This window comes from Scyliorhinus torazame, chromosome 7 (genome assembly GCF_047496885.1).
Source record: "Scyliorhinus torazame isolate Kashiwa2021f chromosome 7, sScyTor2.1, whole genome shotgun sequence".
Lineage (NCBI taxonomy): Eukaryota > Metazoa > Chordata > Chondrichthyes > Carcharhiniformes > Scyliorhinidae > Scyliorhinus > Scyliorhinus torazame.
The window spans coordinates 41,562,937-41,583,585 of NC_092713.1; the positions used below are offsets into that span (position 1 = coordinate 41,562,937).

At 43.8% G+C, this 20,649-nt stretch overlaps 1 protein-coding gene across 2 annotated transcripts in view; it reads left to right on the forward strand.

The window, feature by feature from the left end:
- LOC140426162 (putative ferric-chelate reductase 1) overlaps positions 1–20,649 on the forward strand; it is a 73,913-nt gene that overhangs the window by 20,409 nt on the left and 32,855 nt on the right. For both annotated transcript variants that reach the window (XM_072510597.1, XM_072510598.1), the window contains exons 5-13: positions 27–115; positions 3,155–3,311; positions 4,705–4,890; positions 6,559–6,660; positions 7,584–7,725; positions 10,849–10,962; positions 15,872–15,987; positions 16,307–16,393; positions 19,196–19,293. In XM_072510597.1, coding sequence (XP_072366698.1) covers positions 27–115; positions 3,155–3,311; positions 4,705–4,890; positions 6,559–6,660; positions 7,584–7,725; positions 10,849–10,962; positions 15,872–15,987; positions 16,307–16,393; positions 19,196–19,293 — 1,091 coding nt within the window. The remainder of the gene's footprint in view (positions 1–26; positions 116–3,154; positions 3,312–4,704; positions 4,891–6,558; positions 6,661–7,583; positions 7,726–10,848; positions 10,963–15,871; positions 15,988–16,306; positions 16,394–19,195; positions 19,294–20,649) is intronic.

Below are 20,649 nucleotides of genomic sequence, written 5' to 3' on the forward strand. Positions count from 1 at the left end.
GCTCATGTGCAAACCTTTCTTCATAGGCCTCTGCCGTTAGCCACACCTCAGGAAGTCAAAAATCGGAGATCGTTGTCAATTGGATTGCACCGGACACAGGCAACATTGAATTCAGGTAGTTTGCTTTATATATATCTGATCATTTTTCTTCTATATTTGCTCTCCTTTCCTTCTTTCACACCACTTCGCCCAGCCCAATGCCACCAAACAGAGATGGGGGAGAGGAAAGTACTTGCCAACTTCTCGCAATCTCAGTCATGAACTGAAGGTGAATTAGAGCAGAGCAGAGTATACCATTTACAAGATGCACAGCAAAAACTCACCAAGGCTCCGTTGCAGCATCATCTTTCAAACCCACAACCACTATCATTAGACAAGTGCAGCAGACACATGGAAACATGACCACCTTCAAGTTCCCGTCCAAGTCACCCAACATCCTCCCTTGCAAATATATCGCCGTTCCTTCACTGTGGCTGGGTCAAAAACCTGAGACTCCCTCCCTAATAGCACAGTGGGTGTACCTATTCCACATGGTCTGCAACGGTTCAAGAAGGCAGCACCAGCTATTGGAGGGCAATTAGGATAGGCACTAAATGCTGTCTTTGACAGTGACCCCCCCTATAAATGAAATTTAAAAAGAGCAGTTTCACACACCTATGAGGCTCTCTTATTCTTTCCTGAATGAATATCCTGCTGGTGCCTATAATCCACATGTATGTCTCTCTTTTCCTCTCCAGTTTGTTTCTCTCTTTTTTTCCCCTCTAGTTTATTTTCCCTTCTCCTTCTTCCCTTCTCAATTTGTTTGTCCTTTTCCCACTTCCTGTGATAAATATAAGAAATCGGTATATATGTTGGGCTGGATTCTCCGCACCCCGACGCCGAAATAGCGGCTGGCACCGGGGCGGAGAATCCAGTTTGATGCCGAAATCGGGCCTGGTGCAGGTTCAGCGATTCTCCGGGCACCGCCGTCACCGGGGAGTACGCCTCGCTGCCGGGGGCCATTGCCAGAGGCCCGCTCCAACATTCTCCGCCCCGACTGGCCGAGTTCCCGACGGCGTGGAACTAACCTGCTATTGTCAGTCAAGATACTCGCGTGGCGGCTGTACTCAGTCCGTGGCTGCACTGGTCAGGGGTGGGCCGATCGGAGGACAGGGGGGGCCTTATAGGCGGCCGGGGAGTGCTTGTACGGGGTTTGAGAGTCGGGCACGCAGCTGATCGGGGGGGTCTCTTTCTTGGGTCTGGCTCCGCGGTCCAAGTCCGCATGCGCGGCCTCCGACCCGGAAGTGCGGGGACCCATATCTGCAGCAAAAACTGCGAGATTTACTCCGGGTCCCTGCTTGCCCCCTGCAGGGCTATGAATTTGTGTCCCTTTTTTCCAGGATTTTCAGGACTAAAACTCCAAGGTTTTGACGCTGGCGTGGGGACATAGTCCCATTAATGGAGAATCCAGCCCGTTGTATTTTATATCTGTTGCAGTAATTTTTTTAATGCTTGAATTCAGTTTGCAGTAATATTATTAAAGAATCTAGGTTATGGTTTCCAGACATTGGTTGCAGAAGATGCAATTAATATGCCGTAAAAGTGAGATTTCATTCACAGGGGATCTGAGGGGATAAAGATGATGTAATTAATGGGGGAGCCAGGTCTATAGAAGCTGTCATGTTAAGTAGTAGTCTGACACTGACAAGCAATCTGCAGGCTGTTTCCTGACATGATCTCTCTCTCTCTCTTTAAGGAGTCTTTCCAAGAAATCTCCATTCAAGTGTACAGCAATAGCCTTGTGTTTGCTAACTGAAATGAAATGAAATGAAAATCGCTTATTGTCACAAGTATCCTTCAAATGAAGTTACTGTGAAAAGCCCCTAGTCGCCACATTCCGGCGCCTGTTTGGGGAGGCTGTTACGGGAATTGAACCGTGCTGCTGGCCTGCCTTGGTCTGCTTTCAAAGCCAGCGATTTAGCCCTGTGCTAAACAGCCCCTGCATTTACAATTGAGCTTTGACCTGTGAGAGGTTTTGCTTAACTGGAGATAGAGAAATTGGAAGTTAAAATGTTTCCTTTTATTGTTGGCACCCCTCGCAAAAAAAACCCTCCTTTCAACCAGTAATGCTGCCAGGGTCCCACAGGATTCTATCAATTTGGCTTAGTTACAACCTTTTACAGCTGTCACAGAATCATAGAATTTACAGTGCAGAAGGAGGCTATTCGGTTTACAGGTCTGCACCGGCCCTTAGAATGAGCATCCTACTTAAGCCCAAGCCTCCACTCTATCCCTGTAACCCAGGAACCCCACCTAACCTTTATCATGGCCAATCTACCTAACTTGCACATCTTTGAACTGTGGGATGAAACCGGAGCACCCGGAGGAAACCCACACAGACACAGGGAGAAAGTGCAAAGCCCACACAGTTACCTGAGGCTGGAGTTGAATCTGGGTCCCTGGAGCTGTGAGGCAGCAATGCTAACCACCGTGCCACCGTGTCATACTGCATCTACACAAACTGCTCCTACCAGAGCAGCTTCACCAAATCACTCCCATCCAAAGTAGGAGGGCTAAGGGCCCTATTGTGCCTCCTTCTTCAGGTACCGTGCCCTAAGAGCACATTGGTGACCATTTATCATTGGATTGGTCCATGATTGCTCTTGGGAAAGCTTTGCCTTCAACAGAATGTCTGACCAGGAAACCCTCCGAGTCTTACTGCCAGCTGTCAGGAACAGTGCAATGATGTATAGGTTGATGATCAACCTGTTTGACCATGTTATGAACATTTCTTTCCATGACCATCAAGTCGCCAAGTGGGATTTGAAGCCAGAGTTTCTGGCAGAGAGGTAGGGACACCACCACTCCGCCACAAGACATCCACCCTATTGTACATGATCTATTTGCATTATATCAGACTGATGAATCCCATCTAAAATGAAAAATAGCAACTCCCCACAAGAGCCTAGCATTCTCTTGTTTTAAAGAAAAACAAAAACTGCACCAGTTCTTGTTTAAAAAGGGAACTCCAATAATAGAAGTTCAATAATAATAGTAGGGATTTATGAATACTTATTTTGGAATATTTCTTTAACCGTTATAACTCTTTACTAGACCCACAGTTGTATTATAATGACAATACCTTTTTAACACTACGAGCATCTTTGTTTTTTAGAGCTACTTTTGTGCAAGCATTTGCAACCTTTTGGACTCCAGTCATGAGTCAGATCATCAAAAGATCTGCCACCACCAGCAACAACTCTAATACCGTCGTTACCAGTGTGTCTTCTACCACGACCAGCCTTCTGAACACTGCCACTCTACCTCAGGGGGTCAGTTTAACCTCAAAGTGTGATTTGAGTGTGAATTCTTGAAGTCAGGATCACTTAATACACATGAACTGTAGTTTATTCTTCATAGTAATCACTGCTGAAAAGACCTAACAAGATGATTAAACTGTGAGACCTGATTCATAAAGGAAGGCAGTTGGCCTGTCTGTCTTCTGATTTTGATTCCTTGACTATAATCCAACTTTCTCGCCCTTTGCATATATTTGGATATTTGCATTTCAAGTCCAAATCTCTTCGCAATGATAGTCACTGATACAGTTGCCACATATTCTCATCATGTTTTGTATGAAATAAAAATGCCTTCAAACTTCTCTTCGTTCTGGTGATAATCTTGAGTCTATGCAACAATTTACTCCTCCTTTCCTGTTACTGATTTTACTCCACCTTCTTTCCCGCAACTTTCTTTGTTTTGTTTTAGCAGAATTCATAGCAAATAGTCTACAGTAAACAGTCTATTTAAACAGCAAACCACAGCAAACAGTCTACATAATCTATTAAACAGATTATTTAAGAGCGACACGGTTAGCACTGCTGCCTTACAACTTCAGGGTTCGAGTTCAATTCCCATGGGTTTCCTCCCACAGCCCAAAGATGTGGATTGGCCATGCTAAATTGTCCCTTAGAGTCCAAAAGGTTAGGTGGGGTTACTGGGATAAGTTGGAGGCATGGGTTTAAATAGGGTGCTTTTTCCAAGGGCCGGTGCAGACTCTATGGGCCGAATGGCCTCCTTCTGCACTGTAAATTCTATGATTGATTCTATGTACAACCACAACCGCAACCCCTTCTGACAAAAATGGGATGATTTCTCCAGAAAAAGGAGAAATGTACGGAAAACCAATCCCACTTGCTTTCACAGATGTGATTGGCAGGGGGTTACCCAATCATTTCCTGTCTCCTGTAGCAGGAGTGTACTGTTTACAGCCGATAACACGCAATCTAATTTCTCTCTTCATATCCATGTCTATGGTATTCCAACATCTTTAAAGCTTTGTGTTTCTACAAGTCTAAATTCTGGCTGTCCTTCCAGTTCTGTGGTATGAGCATTGTCCTTTAGTCAATGTACTACTTCACATTTGCTACTTATCTTCCCATTTGCCTTCATGCTGCAATTTTCCTCTGATTTACCATGCACTCTTATATCATCATAAACTGCTGCATTCCCTTTTTTCTGTCAATTACACATAAAAGTAAGAGGCCCTAGAGCAGATCCCTGGGGATACATGTTAATGAATAAATATTTGAAAGCAGAATAAACATTCCAAAGCTTCTTCACTGCAAACAGTTATTTTAATGCCAGGCAACAGAAACTGATGTATCATTTTGTTGTAAACACAATGTCGTTCACAACCATTACCTTCCTCCTGTTCAAATCCAGATCTCTAGTGATGGATGTGGCAGCACCAAGTTTTGCTTCAGTAACCCTGCACAGTGTGATCCAGCTAGGGACGAGAACTGCTTCTTTATGTCATCCACTCCATTGGACAACCGCGGCTTACAATTTGAAATGAGTGGAAGGGCAACCGGCTATATCTCGATCGGCTTTTCCGATGACAGATTAATGGTAAGGGGCCTTGTCAGAAGATGCATATCAGGCAAGTTTAGGAGGTAGTTAACATTCATCAAAGTGAAGGATATTCTTGGTCGATAGAGCTATATGTAGCTTGCAGTAGTTAGTCAGTATTGAGGCACTTGGCATGAATTGCACCCAACTGATATTCCAAATGGCAAAGAATGTCAAACTGCTGACTGTCAATGAAGACACCTGCTGAAGATCAGCGACAGAATAATGGGTCTTCCTGTTGAGTTGAAATATCGTGAAAGCACAAGTGATCCCCAAATATGTTAGATTACATTTTATTTCCCTTTTTTAAATAACACTTTACATGCACTTGCACCCTCGTTTTTCCAAATTCAAATTCCTTTTAACTGATAGTCACGGTTTCAATTGCCATATATTCTAATAATGCTTTGTGAGAGAAAAATGTTTGATCTGCTGATAATCCTGGGTCTATGCAACAATAGCCTCCTCCTACCCTGTTACTGATTATGCCAAGCAACATCACAGACTATTACAATGGTTTCTGCAAGACTGAGCTTGTCACTTAGCTCAAGATTGTTTAGCTATTCTAAACTATCGTGCTTGAAATTCCCAATGATAGAAGTCAATATGTTTGAATGCTTTAAAGGGTGCTTTTCTGAATAGAGGGCTGTGACTAGTGGTATTCCGCTGGGACCATTGCTGTTTGTAGTATATATAAATGATTTGGAGGAAAATGTAACTGGTCTGATTAGTAAGTTTCCGAACGAAACAAAGGTTGGTGGAATTGTGGATAGTGATGAGAACTGTCAGAGGATACAGTGGGTTATAGACTGGTTGGAGTCTTGGGCGGAGAGATGGCAGATGGAGTTTAATCAAGGTCTAATACTGGTGGGAAATATATGGTCAATGGCAGAACCCTTAAGAGTATTGACAGACAGAGGTCCACAAATCACTGAAAATGGCAAGGCAGGTGGAGAAGGTTGTCAAGAAGGCATGCTTGCCTTCATCAGCCGGGGTAGTGAGTATAAAAATTGGCAAGTCATGCTGCAGCTGTACAGAACCTTAGTTAGGCCACACTTGGAAACTAATGTTCAATTCTGGTCGCCACACTACCAGAAGGATGTGGAGGCTTTGGAGAGGGTACAAAAGAGGTTTACCTGGATGTTGCTTGGTATGGAGGGCATTAGCTATGAGGAGAGGTTGGATAAACTCGGTTTGTTCTCACTTGAATGATGGAGGTTGAGTGGTGATCTGATAGAAGTCTACAGCATTTTGAGGGACATGGGCAGAGTGGATAGCCAGGAGTTTTTTCCCAGGGTGGAAGTGTCAATTACTAGGGGACCTAAGGTGCGAGGGGCAAAGTTTAGAGGAGATGTGCGATGGAACTTTTCTTACACAGAGGGCAGTGGGTGCCTGGAACTCGCTGCCGGAGGAGGTGGTGGAATAGTGATGTTTAAGGAAGGTCTTGACGAATATATGAATAGGATGGGAATAGAGGGATACGGACCCTGGAAGTGTAGATGGTTTTAGTTTAGATGGGCAGCATGGCCAGCGCAGGCTTGGAGGGCTGAAGGGCCTCTCTCTGTGCTGTACTTTTCTTTGTTCTTTGATTTAAGGTACTATACCTGACAATTCATGTGTTTTTGTTCTTTACGAGGTATCCTGACTATGGTTCCATTTAAAACCTAGGGCAATGATGATATCTACATTTGTGGTATGGACACATCTGGAAATATACAAGTGCAACGTGCCTATTCCACAGGAAGAGTGCTTCCTCGCACAGTGCCGCTGGTAACAATCTTCCACTTGTACATAAATAGACTGTATGCAAAGCATCACCGTGTTCTGTATAGAATAGAGCCTGATGAAGTGGTTATTTTCTTGTACTTTTGTTTTCAGGTTAGAAGTCCCATACCGGGGATTAGCCTCATATTTTGAACGCACTCAAGTGCTCAACTGAAAACTAGATTAATATATAGCCTGCAGTGCAATCGTTGATGTCAGGATCAATGGGGATCCCAACCTGCTCTGTGTGGGGAAACAGTCACTCAGCAATTATGTCACTGAATTGGCCAATTAATGGCCAGAGGGTATGCTTGCCATCCAAATTAAGGATGGTGGGCAGACTCTCAAAACTGGAGGGCTGATAGGACACCCGCCAGTGATGAAGAAGTAGCAGCCTGCAACTGCAGGTAAGGACGAAAGAGGGTGTACCCATCTTGTGGCATAACTTTAGCTACTTTTAAAAATTAAAACAAAATGGTCACAGCTGCAGGGCCGCCATTTTGGAAGGCAGCCTGTGGCCACAGCTGTGAATAGGCAGGCAGGAAGGGCCTCATAGTGTGCCTGGAGCGTTGATCTCCAGGTGTGTCAACAGGAGACTGCTTCCAGGCAGCAGGCCTATCTCCCAATGCCATATGGACCCACAAACTGTGCCATATGGACCCACAGACTGATTGCAAATTTCCAGTCAACCTCTGACAATTGTCCTTCATAGACCAGTTACTTATCTTAATTGCCGACCTGCCAATTGTAGGCAATTTGCTCTTCCACCTTTGGGAACGTTTCCTGGGGGTGGGATGGCGCGGGCAAACCAGCATGCTGCCTGGTGACGCATATTTGCACACCCGCCTGCCAGCATAAACAAGAGCATATGGTAGTGAAATCTCTACCCATAATGTTTGTTCATTGCCATGTAATTATGCCATACACAGGGTGAAGTGAACAATATACAAGTTTCTGATGTAAATGGAATCATTCAGTGCTCATTCAACACAAGAAACAATATTTCAACGGCACAAAGAGCTGCCAACGAAATGTACTACTTATTCTTTGCGTATGGGTCATCTGCTAATGGTAAGTATTGCAATGAGATACAGAATAAATGATTGTTTCATATATTTTACGTTCAAATACACTGTGTCCTTCACAAAGATTAGATTAGAGATTGATTTAAAAGCCTTTAAAGTAGTCCTCAGCTTCTTATCACTCGCAGCTTGATTTATAATTTAGTTTTGAGCTTTTCATCAATAAAAGAATGAAACTATTAATCATTCAGCTTGCAACCAACCTACCACATGCATTTGTTTCCATGTATGTATGGAAAACACATTTTAAATGTTTTTTTTTATACATTGGCTCAGACTTTGCATTGGGAATGAGGGTGAAACTGTTAGCATTTGCCCCATCAATATTCCACTAAAACTGACAGCAACTGGAGTCTGCACAGAGTTAACCGTGAGAATTCAGAAGTTGCCGTCAGCGATTCTGTGCTTTGTCGTTGGACATTCTGTTGAAATCCCCCCAAACTGCAAATCAAATGTAAATTTTTGAACGATAAGATGTGCTTTTTCACATTATATATTAAAAAAATATTTGGGGGGCTGTGGACTTCGCTGGCAAGACCAGAATTGTTGTCCATTCCTAATTGCCCTTGAACTGAATGGCTTGCTGGGCCATTTCAAAGGGCAGTTAGTTATCAACCACATTGCTGGTGATCTGGAATCACAGGTAGTCCAGACCAGTCAAGATGGCAGATTTCACTCCTTAAAGGACATTAGTGAACCACGTGGGTTTTTATGACAATTGATTATAATTTAATGGCTGAGCATCTGGTTATAATTACTTAGAATAGCTTTCAATTCCAGATTTTATTAATTGAATGTTAATTCCACCAGCCGCCATGATGGGATTTGAACTCGTGTCCCCAGTGGTTAGCACTGTTGCTTCACAGCGCCAGGGAACTAGGTTCGATTCCCGGCTTGGGTCACTGTCTGTGCGGAGTCTGCACGTTCTTCACGTATCTGCGTGGGTTTCCTACGGGTGCTCCGGTTTCCTCCCACAAGTCCCGAAAAACTTGCTTGTTAGGTGAATTGGACACTCTGAATTCTCCCTCAATGTTCCCGAACAGACGCCGGAGTGTGGTGACAAGAGGATTTTCACAGCAACTTCATTGCAGTGTTAACGTAAGCCTACTTGTGACACTAATAAATATTATTATTATTATTAGAATATTAACCTTGGCCTCTGATTACTAGTCCAGTGACATTTCCACCCTGTCACTGTCTCCTTTGTAGTCTTCTTCAAAATGCCCTTTAAGAAGCCACTGCTTGTTGAACGAGATACAATGGCATATTCAGCTCATAATTACTTGAGAGCAACTTCTCTGGCCCAGAAAAGTACATTTTGTATTTGTGGAAAATAACATTTCTTCTTCATTATGGAAAAAATATTCACTTAATTTTTAAGGTTTGTTCATGACATTTCAGCTTCAATGTTCATCTCACGTGTACAATGTTTTTCACTCGCTGCAAAATTTAAACTAAAGGTGAACAGTTTTGAGCATTTTACTTCCTAGTTCACTGTTCATGAGAATACATCAATGTGATTGGCTCCTTACCTTGCTTGATGACATCGCTGTTGCTGGATGCTTGGAGCGCTGTTTGATTTAGCACAAGATTCAAACCATTGTAGCAAAAGGGGAAATCCACACCACAGATCTCATCCTTTGATGTTGATGGCAAACACCATCACTTCACCACTGAGTGCAAAATCCTGGGCAATAATAACGTGCATGGTTCTAGTCTGTAGTTGACTGGTCTCGGCTTCTTTAATTTCCTTTTGCTCAAGGGTACTCAGCTTGCTCAGGAGAGATGGCAGAATATGATAAACACAGTGTGAGCTGGTGAATGATATTTTCACCTAATATCTTTATAAACTAAGTTGTACATTATCATTGGTACAAGGTGAAAGTGAAAAACACATATTTTGCTGTCAGTAGCTGTACATATATATATAGGTAGCACGTAAAATGGCTCAGTAGATTGCTCTCTCACCTTTTGAGTCAGAAGGTCTAAGTCTCACTTCAGAAATTTGAGCACAAAAATCTAGACTTGCCCTCCAGCGCATTGCTGTCAGAAATGCTGACTTTCAGTTGAGATGGCAAGAATGTATTGTCTGAACAAGTAGCTGGGGGTGACTCAGGAGGCAGGAGCAAGGCCAGGAACAATCCTGGTAGAAGATGGTCTGGAAGAGATCAGCCTTGACAATGCTCATTTGAAGAAAGTTGTGTCTCTTCCATAGCTTGCTGATGGACAAGCGACTTAACAACACCTATGATACTCATCTTGGAAAAGTAGACTTCAGTGTTACTGGCATTCCTGTGGAAATACCCATGGAAATACCCCATGCCAATGTAAATATTATATGATGTGGAGATGCCGGTATTGGACTGGGGTGAGCACAGTAAGAAGTCTTACAACACCAGGTTAAAGTCCAACAGGTTTGTTTCAAATCACTAGATTCCGGAGCACTGCTTCTTCCTCAGGTGAATGAAGAGGTATGTTCCAGAAACATATATATAGACAAAGTCAAAGATGCAAGACAATGCTTTGAATGCGAGCATTTGCAGGTAATTAAGTCTTTACAGATCCAGAGATTGGGGTAACCCCAGATAAAGAGGTGTGAATTGTCTCAAGCCAGGACAGTTGGTAGGATTTCGCAAGCCCAGGCCAGCTGGTGGGGGATGAATGTAAGGTGACATGAATCCAAGGTCCCGGTTGAGGGTGTACACATGTGTGCAGAACTTGGCTACAAATTTCTGCTCGGCGATTTTGCGTTGTCGCGCGTCCTGAAGGCTGCCTTGGAGAACGCTTACCCGGAGATCAGAGGCTGAATGCCCTTGACTGCTGAAGTGTTCCCCGACTGGAAGGGAACATTCCTGCCTGGCGATTATCGCGCGATATCCATTCATCCACGTCTGCATGGTCTCGCCAATGTACCACGCTTCGCGACATCCTTTCCTGCAGCGTATGAGGTAGACAACGTTGGCCGAGTCGCACGAGTATGTACACGCGTACCTGGTGGGTGCCAATTGTTGATTTTTAAAAATGCACAACATAGGGTGTCATTTGAGAATTATTTTTGAACAAACAATTACCTAGTCCTAGCATTCATTTAAATTTATTATATATGTTTCAGGACAAATAAATCAACATATAGAGATTCCATTCATCTCAGTAGAGAAAGTAAATGTTGGAATAATACAGTTAGCTTCGGGAAACAGAAGAAAATCCACCCTCATCAAGACTCATGGTAATAACTGTGAAAGCAGGTTAATGTTAGTTCTTTTATTTGTTGTAAATCTACCCATCACAGGAGGAGAATGGGTGAAATAATAATGTGATTTTTTTAAACTTGAAGATAAGACAATATAAATAGAAAATGTTAACTCGGAAGCTAAGTATACAGGCCTAACTCCTACCATCTACAGGACATGAGAGTCATACATGACATCCTGTTGAGGCGGTCATGATGAGACCATAAGACATAGGAGCAGAATTAGGCCACTCGGCCCATCGAGTCTGCTCCGCCATTCAATCATTGCTGATATTTTTCTCATCCACATTCTCCTGCCTTCTCCCCATAACCCCTGATCCCCTTATTGATCAAAAACCTATCTATCTCTGTTTTAAAAACACTCAGTGATTTGGCCTCCACAGCCTTCTGTGGCAAAGACTTCCACAGATTCACCATCCTCTGGCTGAAGAAATTCTTCCTCATCTCTGTTTTAAAGGATTGTCCCTTTAGGCTGAGATTGTGTCCTCTGCTTCTAGTTTTTCCTACAAGTGGAAACATTCTCTCCATGTCCACTCTATCCAGGTTACACAGTATCCTGTAAGTTTCAATCAGATCCCCCCTCATCCTTCTGAACTCCAAAGAGTACAGACTCAGAGTCCTCAACCGTTCCTCATACGACAAGCCTTTCGTTCCAGGGATCATTCTTGTGAACCTCCTCTGGACCTTTTCCAAGGCCAGCACATCCTTCCTTAGATACGGGGCCCAAAACTGCTCACAATACTCCAAATGGGGTCTGACCAGAGCCTTATACAGCCTCAGAAGTACATCCCTGGTCTTGTATTCTAGCCCTCTTGACATGAAGCTAACATTGCATTTGCCTTCCTTACTGCTGACTGAACCTGCATGTTAACCTTAAGAGAATCGTGAACAAGGACCCCCCAGTCCTTTTGTGCTTCTGATTTCCTAAGTAACTTCCCATTTAGAAAATAGTCTATGCCTCCGTTTCTCCTTCCAAAGTGCATAACCTCACACTTTTCCACATTGTATTCCATCTGCCACTTCTTTGCCCACTCTCCGAGCCTGTCCAAGTCCTTCTGAAGACCGCCTGCTTCCTCAATACTACCTGTCCCTCTACAGATCTTTGTACCATCTGCAAACTTAGCAAACGTGCCTTCAGTTCCTTCCTCCAGATCATTAATGTATATTTTGAAAAGTTGTTGTCCCAGCACCGACCCCTGAGGTACACCACTAGTCACCGGCTGCCATCCTGAAAAGTCCCTTTATCCGCACTCTCTGCCTTCTGCCAGTCAGCCAATCCTCTATCCATGTCAGGATCTTACCCTGAACACCACGGGCTCTTAACATATTTAACAGTCTTCTATGCGGCACCTTGTAAAAGGCCTTCCGGAAATCTAAATAAATCATGTCCACTGGTTCTCTTTTGTCTAATTTCCTTGTTACTTCCCAAAAGAACTCTAGCAGATTTGTCAGACATGACCTTCCCTTGACGAAGTCGTGCTGACTCAGTCCTACTTTACCAATGACTGAAGTCAGGCTAACCGGCCTATAATTTCCCGTCTTCTGCCTCCCTCCCTTCTTAAACAGTGGTGTTACATTAACCACTTTCCAGTCCTCTGGGACCCTTCCTGCCTCCAGTGATTCCTGAAAGATCATCACCAATGCCTCCACAATCTCCTCAGCTATCTTTTTTAGAACCCTAGGGTGTAGTCCATCCGGTCCAGGTGATTTATCAACCTTCAGACCTTTCAGTTTCCCCAGAATCTTCTCTTTAGTAATGATCACTGCACTCACCTCTGCCCCCTGGTTCTCTTGGAGCTCTGGCATCCTACTGGTGCCTTCCATCATGAAGACTGATGCAAAGTAACTATTCAGTTCGTCTGCCATTTCTTTGTTTCCTATTATTACTTCTCCAGCCACATTTTCCAGTGGTCCAATGTCTATTTTCGGCACTCTTACTTTTTATATGTTGAAAAAATCTCTTCCTATCTTCTTTTATATTACTAGCTAGCTTGCACTCGTACTTCATCTCCTCCCCCCTTATTGATTGTTTAGTTGTCCTCTGCTCGCTTTTAAAGGCTTCCCAATCCTCTGGCTTCCCATTAAACCGCGCCACTTTGTATGCTTTTTCATTAGCTTTTATGCTATCCTTGACTTCCCTCATCAGCCATGCATGCCCTGTCTTCCCCTTCGCATGTTTCTTCCTCCTTGGGATGAATTTCTGTTGTGCCTCCCGAATAACCCCCAAAAACTCCTGCCATTGCTGGTCCACTGTCTTCCCTGCTAGGCTCCTTTTCCAATCAACCCTGGCCAGCTCCTCCCTCATGTCTTTGTAGTTACCTTTATTTAATTGTAATACTGTTACATCTGATTGCAGCTTCTCCCTCTCAAACTGCAGGATAAATGCTATCATATTGTGGTCACTGCTTCCTAAGGGTTCCTTCACGTTATGTTCCCTAATCAAGTCTGCCTCATTACACATCACGCCGCCCCTCCCGGCGATTCTCCAGCCCGGCAGGGTGTCGGAGAATCCCGCCCAAGCTTCCTCAAAGATGCAAGTATATCAGATCATAACAGTTAGTAACTGTTGCTACAACTAAGTGAATTCAGTTATCAACGTTGAGTCAAAAAATAACATATTTTTACTGCAAATTGTAGCCACTCTCCAAAGTATTTTGTATACCAAATATTTTTCAATGTAACTGCCTGTTTGACAATTTAGCTCGAGCACAGATTGAAATGGTAACTGTTGGTGCTTAATAAGCTGCTATGTGACAGATTTTCTAAAAGACAAGGGTGGCACTGTAGACATTACGAGTTTGATATATGGGCCTGTCGTGAGCAACCCCACATGGCGAAGCTGCAAGTAATGTTGATTTCCTTTTGGTGATAATGAGGGCTTTTTTTTATGAGAGAAAAATTAAGGTGAAGCCCCAAGACCTATCTGATATGATATCACACAGAATCATAGAATTTACAGTGCAGAAGGAGGCAATTCGGCCCATTGAGTCTGCACCGGCCCTTGGAAAGAGCACCCCACCTAAGCCCACACCTCTACACTATCCCTACACCTCCACCCTTTCCCCGTAACCCCACTTAACCTTTTTTGGACACTAAGGGCAATTTAGCATAGCCAATCCACCTAACCTGCACATCTTTGGACTGTGAGAGGAAGCCGGAGCACCCGGAGGAAACCTACGCAAACACGGGGAGAATGTGCAGACTCCGCACAGACAGTGACCCAAGCCGGGAATTGATCCTGGGACCCTGGAGCTGTGAAGCAACTCTGCTGACCACTGTGCTACCGTGCTGCCCAGTTGTAAATTGCCCAATCGTACAACCTCAGTTGTAAAGATTGAAGAAGATGAGCTAAATTGTGAAGCAAGGAATTAGTGATTCCAAGCTTAGGTTTCCAAAGCCTGAAAGAACTAGGAGGAAATTAAGTTGTGCAACAAGATTATTGCGTATCCTTCACACGATCCATTTTTATGTTGTGACCTTAGGACCACTGCCAAACCTTCATTTGCAGTCCTCCAGGCTGGATCCAGGATTTTGTGTTCTACTGAGATTTTTGGCACAGTAAATGCTTCACAACAGGGTATAAAATATGAAAATAACACATAAATCAGGACCTACATATGTATCAGGTTTCTTCCATAACTAAAAGCATTTTAGGGTGGAAGGATTATTAGCCTGACTCTCAATCCTTTACCAGAGGAATTAATAGACTACCTTTGCATTTCCTATCCGACACTTTTGAACTCTCTAACCAAGGTGATGTTAATAGCAGTTTGTTTCCACCAGCAGAACTCTCCGGGCATTTGAGGCACACAAGTCTTCCCACCGTGTCAAGGTTCTAGGGAAGCATTTTTAGCATAAAAGCATCACCAGCTGTTTTATAGAAAATAAATTAAAATGAATAGATACTGAATGATAATGGAAAAAATTGAACAGGTGGCCAAGGAAGGCTTTCTGACCCACTGCCAGTTTGAGGGCCTTAAAAGAGAAATTAATGCTCACTGAAAGGCCGTATCCCGCTGCCACTGGTATTAATCCAGATGTTATAACCCGCACGAGACCTACGGGGTTGGAGCAATTGGTCTCCCCAAGAGTGTCGCCGAGTACGAGCTAGCATACTAAGGGGCCGGGGAGCCCGAGGATATCCTTGATTGAGTTCCATATAAAGTCCGCCAGGTATGGAACCAACAGGACAGACCCAGATGGGATCAGTTGTATATTTTAAATACCTAAGTCAACATGTTCGGACCCGTTAGTGGCCTACTAAACCAAACGTAGGCAGGGGTCATGTCGTGTGGGAAGCCCTAAAAGGAAACTCTACCAAGGTTTCTGCAAGAGTCTGGGGAGTGGTTCCTCTTTGTCCTAACTGAGGAACTTGGCATCAGAAAGAAAGCAATGGAGAGTGCCTCTGAGTGCCTTTTGCCTGCAGTATTGCCCGCCACCCCCCCACAATGTGCCTATTTCTTGGTGTGTGTCCCCCGGTCAACCACCATCACTCACCTGTCCCTTTGCAATCCTAGGCCTTGCTGGGGATCAAATACTGGCAACAGCCAACATCTCTCCAGTGGTGTTGCCAAGCAGTGCAAAGCTGCACGCCTCTGATTGGCTGATAGTTTCCAGGGGGGCAGGATTTCCATGATCCCGGAGATGGCCTGCTGCTGCCCAGCTAAGTATCTAACTGGCACTTAATTTAGCAGGCCTTCCTCGAAGGAGGCAATGCGGGGCTTTTGACGGCTTTTTAGCTGGTTGATGAAACCTTTGTCACCTCCATTAAATTATCCCCATTATTCTACAAGGAATAGGGGGATATGATATTGCAGATTTCTTGGTAATTAATGGATGCAGCTACTGAAAACATATCAAGTCCGACCATGTTTTTACTTTAAAGCTGCGCTGTTGTTAATAGCCTGGATGACGACTGGAAGCATTGGCATGATATTCGCAAAATTCTTTAAGAACATTGGAGGAAGTAAGAAGATTTTGGGCAAGAATATTTGGTTTCAGGTAAACGGTGGAATGTTGATAATTTGCTTTCAGAAATTGCAACAAAAGTGCTTCATTGCTTAGCCCTGACCTTGTTTCAATTCATTGTTAGAAATGTTTGTGTCCTCTGGTAGCATTTTGTCACTGAACTATACATTTGATCAAGAAATTAGGGAGCTTTGTAGCTATGTTAATTTACTCTGTAGTATTTTCAAATATTCTTCATTACTAGTATAATCTTATCATTGGAGCCCCTTTAACATGTTGCCATGAAGATTGTACATGTATTTTAAGCTTATACAGAATGAAAACAATGATATTTAATGCATTTTTTTGTTAGCTTCATTTGTTGTTGATGGTGCTGACAGTTGCAGCAACAGTCATTGGCTTTGTGCTGGCGTTCGTGCATGTGAGAGGATGGAGTCATGTAAGTTCTCATATTTAATTCATCTTTTAAAACAAGCAATCTGCCACAAAGCACAAGTGGATGGCAAAATCATTCTTTGAAATATTGATTTATTTTGATATCATCACGCTTTGGCTAATAGTACATTCACGTCAAAAGCTAAGCCACACTACAATGACTATTTTCCTGCTCTAGAATATTATTTTTTCATATTAAATTTCTCGCAACACACACAATTCTTGTGTGACAATTTATTTTGTCTGATGTGACACTGAGAACTTGATAATGGTTGAAGTTACTCTGGCCGGTGGGATTTTCTTTTCCTGCCGGCAGCGCACCCCAGCCCATGGTTTTCGCGGCTGCGTGGGATGGCTTGAATGGGAAATCCCATTGACAAGCGGCAGGAGTAGAGAATCCTGCCGCCAGTGAACGGGCGCTACCGAGAAACATGTGGCTGGGGGGGGGGGGGGGGCGGAGAATCCCGCCCTCTTGCTTCTGCTGTTTTTAATGAGAAAACGGTCAAGTTTCGAAAAATTACCATGGCCGGGATGCTCTGATCTGAATTGGCCCTGCCACCGAAGCCAGCGAGAATGGAGAATTTGGTGCTCAGCCAAAACACCATTCGCTGCAGCGGGCCTGGAGAATCCCCCTGCGTGGAGGGATGGAGAATTCCAGCCCGTCATTCTTCTGCAATTGCACATGTCATCCCACCAAGGGTGGCATTATTTCACTGCCAAAAGAACAATTTTAATCCAGATTCTGTGGGGTTGGTTTACTGACTTTACATCCCGACCACCGCTCCCCCCACCCCCACCCACCACCTCAGTCCCAGTCCTTACTTCTTAATTCTGCCAACTGTAAACCTTGCGCCCGTCACAATTTTTTAAAAGCTTACCACTATAGTCAGGGAATTTGCTTTGCTGGCCAAGTCACTCCTGACCAGAAATGTTGGTCGTTCCCACTTGCTGTCCCCTGACCTCACTCTTTTACTTCTGGTACCTGTCCTTTGATGATATGCTCCCATCACGATATACTAACAGTGGGGAGAAGTTTTTGTAATTATTTTCAAAGGGCATTTGATGAGGTACCGAATAAGGAGTCGGGGAACAGATAACAAAATGAATAGGAAACCGGCTGTGTTACTAAAAACAGAGGGTAGCTAGTCAGGCTGGCAAAATGCAGGAAGGAGGTGGTGTTTGGGGATCATTGTCATTTGGAAGTACAATTCAAAATATACAGATGACTTAAAACTAGGCAGAAGAACACAGCGAACGAATGTGGCAAAATACAAAAAGACATTAATTTGCTCGCAGAATGGGTATGTAATTGACAAACAAATTTTGTGTGACGGGGTGCATTTTGGTTAGAAGAATAAGGAGACGAGTGAATGCTTGGATAATGAGTCTGAATGGGGTTGAGGACCTGGGGGTCACAAATCACTAAATGTAGGGATGAATGTCACCAATGCCAGTTTTAAAAAAAGAACAGACAAAACATTGATTATTTTCCAGAGGAACTGATTTGAACAGCAGGGAAGCCATGTTAAACTTGCATAGAACCTTGGTTAGACTGCACTTGGAGTGCTGTGTGCGGGCCTGGTCTCTGCATTATAGGAATGATAGAGATGGTGAAGAATGTAGAAGGTAACACATAACCTGAAAGAATATGCCTATCAGGAAACGCTGAACAGGCGAGGGTCTGAAGGCCTGTAAAATTCTTAACGGTGTACATGTGGAGAAAATATTTCTACTTGTGGAAGTGTTCAAAATTGAGGTCGTAGGTATAAAGTAATCAATAATAAATTTGATAAGGAGTTCAGGAGAAATCTTTGCTCAGAGGTGCTAGATGTGAAGCACCGGGAGTAGTTGAAGCAAGAACATGGATACATTTAAGTAGAAGCCAGATAAATACATGAGAGTGAAAGGAACAGAAGGATATGCTGATAGGTTTAGTTAGGTTTTAGATGAGGAGGCTCGTGTGGAATTTAATATGCACATAGACCTGTTGGAGCTAAAGTGTGGTGAGTTGATGTCACTCAATGATTCATTCAATCAAGGTGAATTTGTGTAAATGATGGGCGGGATTCTCCCATTCGGCGGCAGAGTGTCCACGCCATCGGAAACGTCGTCGCATTTCACGACGCGTGAATGGGCCCTAGGAGTACCGATTCTAGGGGCCAGCACGGCGCTGGAGCGGTTCACGCCACTCCAGCCTCCGATCCCGGCGCGAACTGTGCGCCGCGGGATCCGCGCATGCGCAGTGGCTCCGGCCTGGCCCCGGCCCGCCCCGGCCCGGGAGAAGCCCGCCCGAGGTATTATTGCCAGCTACTCCCTTCACAACACTTTGCTTCAAATGACATCATTAGTTGCTTCTTCTTGCACTTGCTGATAGAAATGTTGGATATCATTAACTTGCTTCTACCAAAATAATTCTCCACCTTGATCCATAATTGAATTGTTAAAAAAGTAACTAATAAGTGGAGAGCAATTTATTTAAAACGATGGGTGGGATTTTCCGGCGTTTTCGCGGGGAGGGGAGGGGCATCTTCCCACCCTGCCGAAGGCGCCCCCCTGTGGTGGGACAGGCGAGCTGTACAAAACGCGATCGGCCTCGGCAGGACTGGGAGATCCCACCAGCAGCCAATGGCAAGCTGCCTCCTCCACCAAAAAATATGTCATGCGGGGGGTGGAAAATCCCGGCCTGTGTTTTCCTTTATTAAAGTAAATGCCTTAATTTTACACCTTAATATATGCCACCTTTTGCTAAATTAGAAGTGAAACTTTGCCTTCTTGTCCCCTATATTACTGTTTGATTTTCTTGCAGAATAAAGGATCTCACCCTGTGTTGGGCTGCATTGTAATGGGGCTTGCACTGATTCAACCCACTGTAGCCATATGTCGACCTTCTCCAGATAACAAGAGGTTAGTTTCTATAGCAATTCGGCATCTTGTATTATAGCCTGATGTATTTTGAATACTGAATATGTTCTGATGCAATTCATTTCCCTTGATATCAGTTTAACTATTTGAACAAAGACAGGTAATTGGATTCTAGTAATGTGAGGAAGACTGACTAGGCTCTAACAAAAGAGGAATACATTCCTCCAGTGTTGAATGTGGAATCCATTGCGGATATTACAAGTCACTGCTATTTAGCGGTGGTGTCCACAATATCATTGCAGGAAACAAAGCTGTTTTTGACAAGTTGTTTTGACCTTCCTTGATTTCCTTAGGAATATTGGATCATGTTAAGGAGGCGGTATTTTGATTGGAGCTTTCCTGGTCTAATAATGTTTAACCCTAGATTCCAGTTGTTATGGACAGGAGGGGTTCAGTTCAAGCAGCACCGATTCTTTGCCTTATCACCTGTCCATCAACAGAAGATGTTTTGAATTATTTTTTAAAGAAAAGCAGTGTCAGATTTGCCAACCCCTCAGTTTTTGTGTGATCCGGTTTCTTCGAATAACCTTGCAGGAAACGCAAGTCAGGATTCATTCAGAAGTTTAATTCATGGCACACATTCAAAACTCACAAAAAGGCACATCAGCAACTTCCCACTCCTCATTCTACAGTAAAGGGAGGGATAACGAAAAGAAGGTTTTATAGTACAAAGACCACAGAGAAAATAAATATTGGTTCACGTGAGTTCGAGAGTCCCGAATCAAAGCCGGATGAGCAATTATTTCAGAGGTCGGCTGGGTGAAGAGCAATGTTTTTCCAGCAGTGGTAATGTCTCAAGGTGAAGTAGACATGTAGAGATTGAATCAGTTCTGTGGGTGATAGTACAAAATCTTCTCAGCAGAGTCAGATTGGATGGGGGTCAGTTGTCCACCCTGGCTGGAGCTTGCTTCTGTGTGGCCTGCCAGTCAGATATTGAAAACAGCAGATTGTGGTTGTATGCCAGGAAAGTGATATTCAGCAAGCCAGCATCTTGGGTCATGTGATCTTAAACAAAGGGTGTTTATCCAATGCCTGGAAAGTAGCCTTGTGTCCCGGACTGATAATGTCTCAGCCATTATGGGTCAAAAGAGGTGCTGTTCGATGAAGTTTGGGAAGTCACTGTCTTTGTCGACTCATTGATTCCGCTAACAAGCTTTGCTTTCAAATGCAAATGGCCTTCCCTGTAGTTCCCCTTGAAGTTGGTCCTGGCAGTTCTCGGCGATGCGTTAGAGGTTCCTCAGGTATAACGCGACATGATTTGGGCAGGCTACTAATGGACCTGAGCCTGTGCTTTTTCTGATGTTGCAAATGACTCACCTGCTGAATTTTCCATTTCCA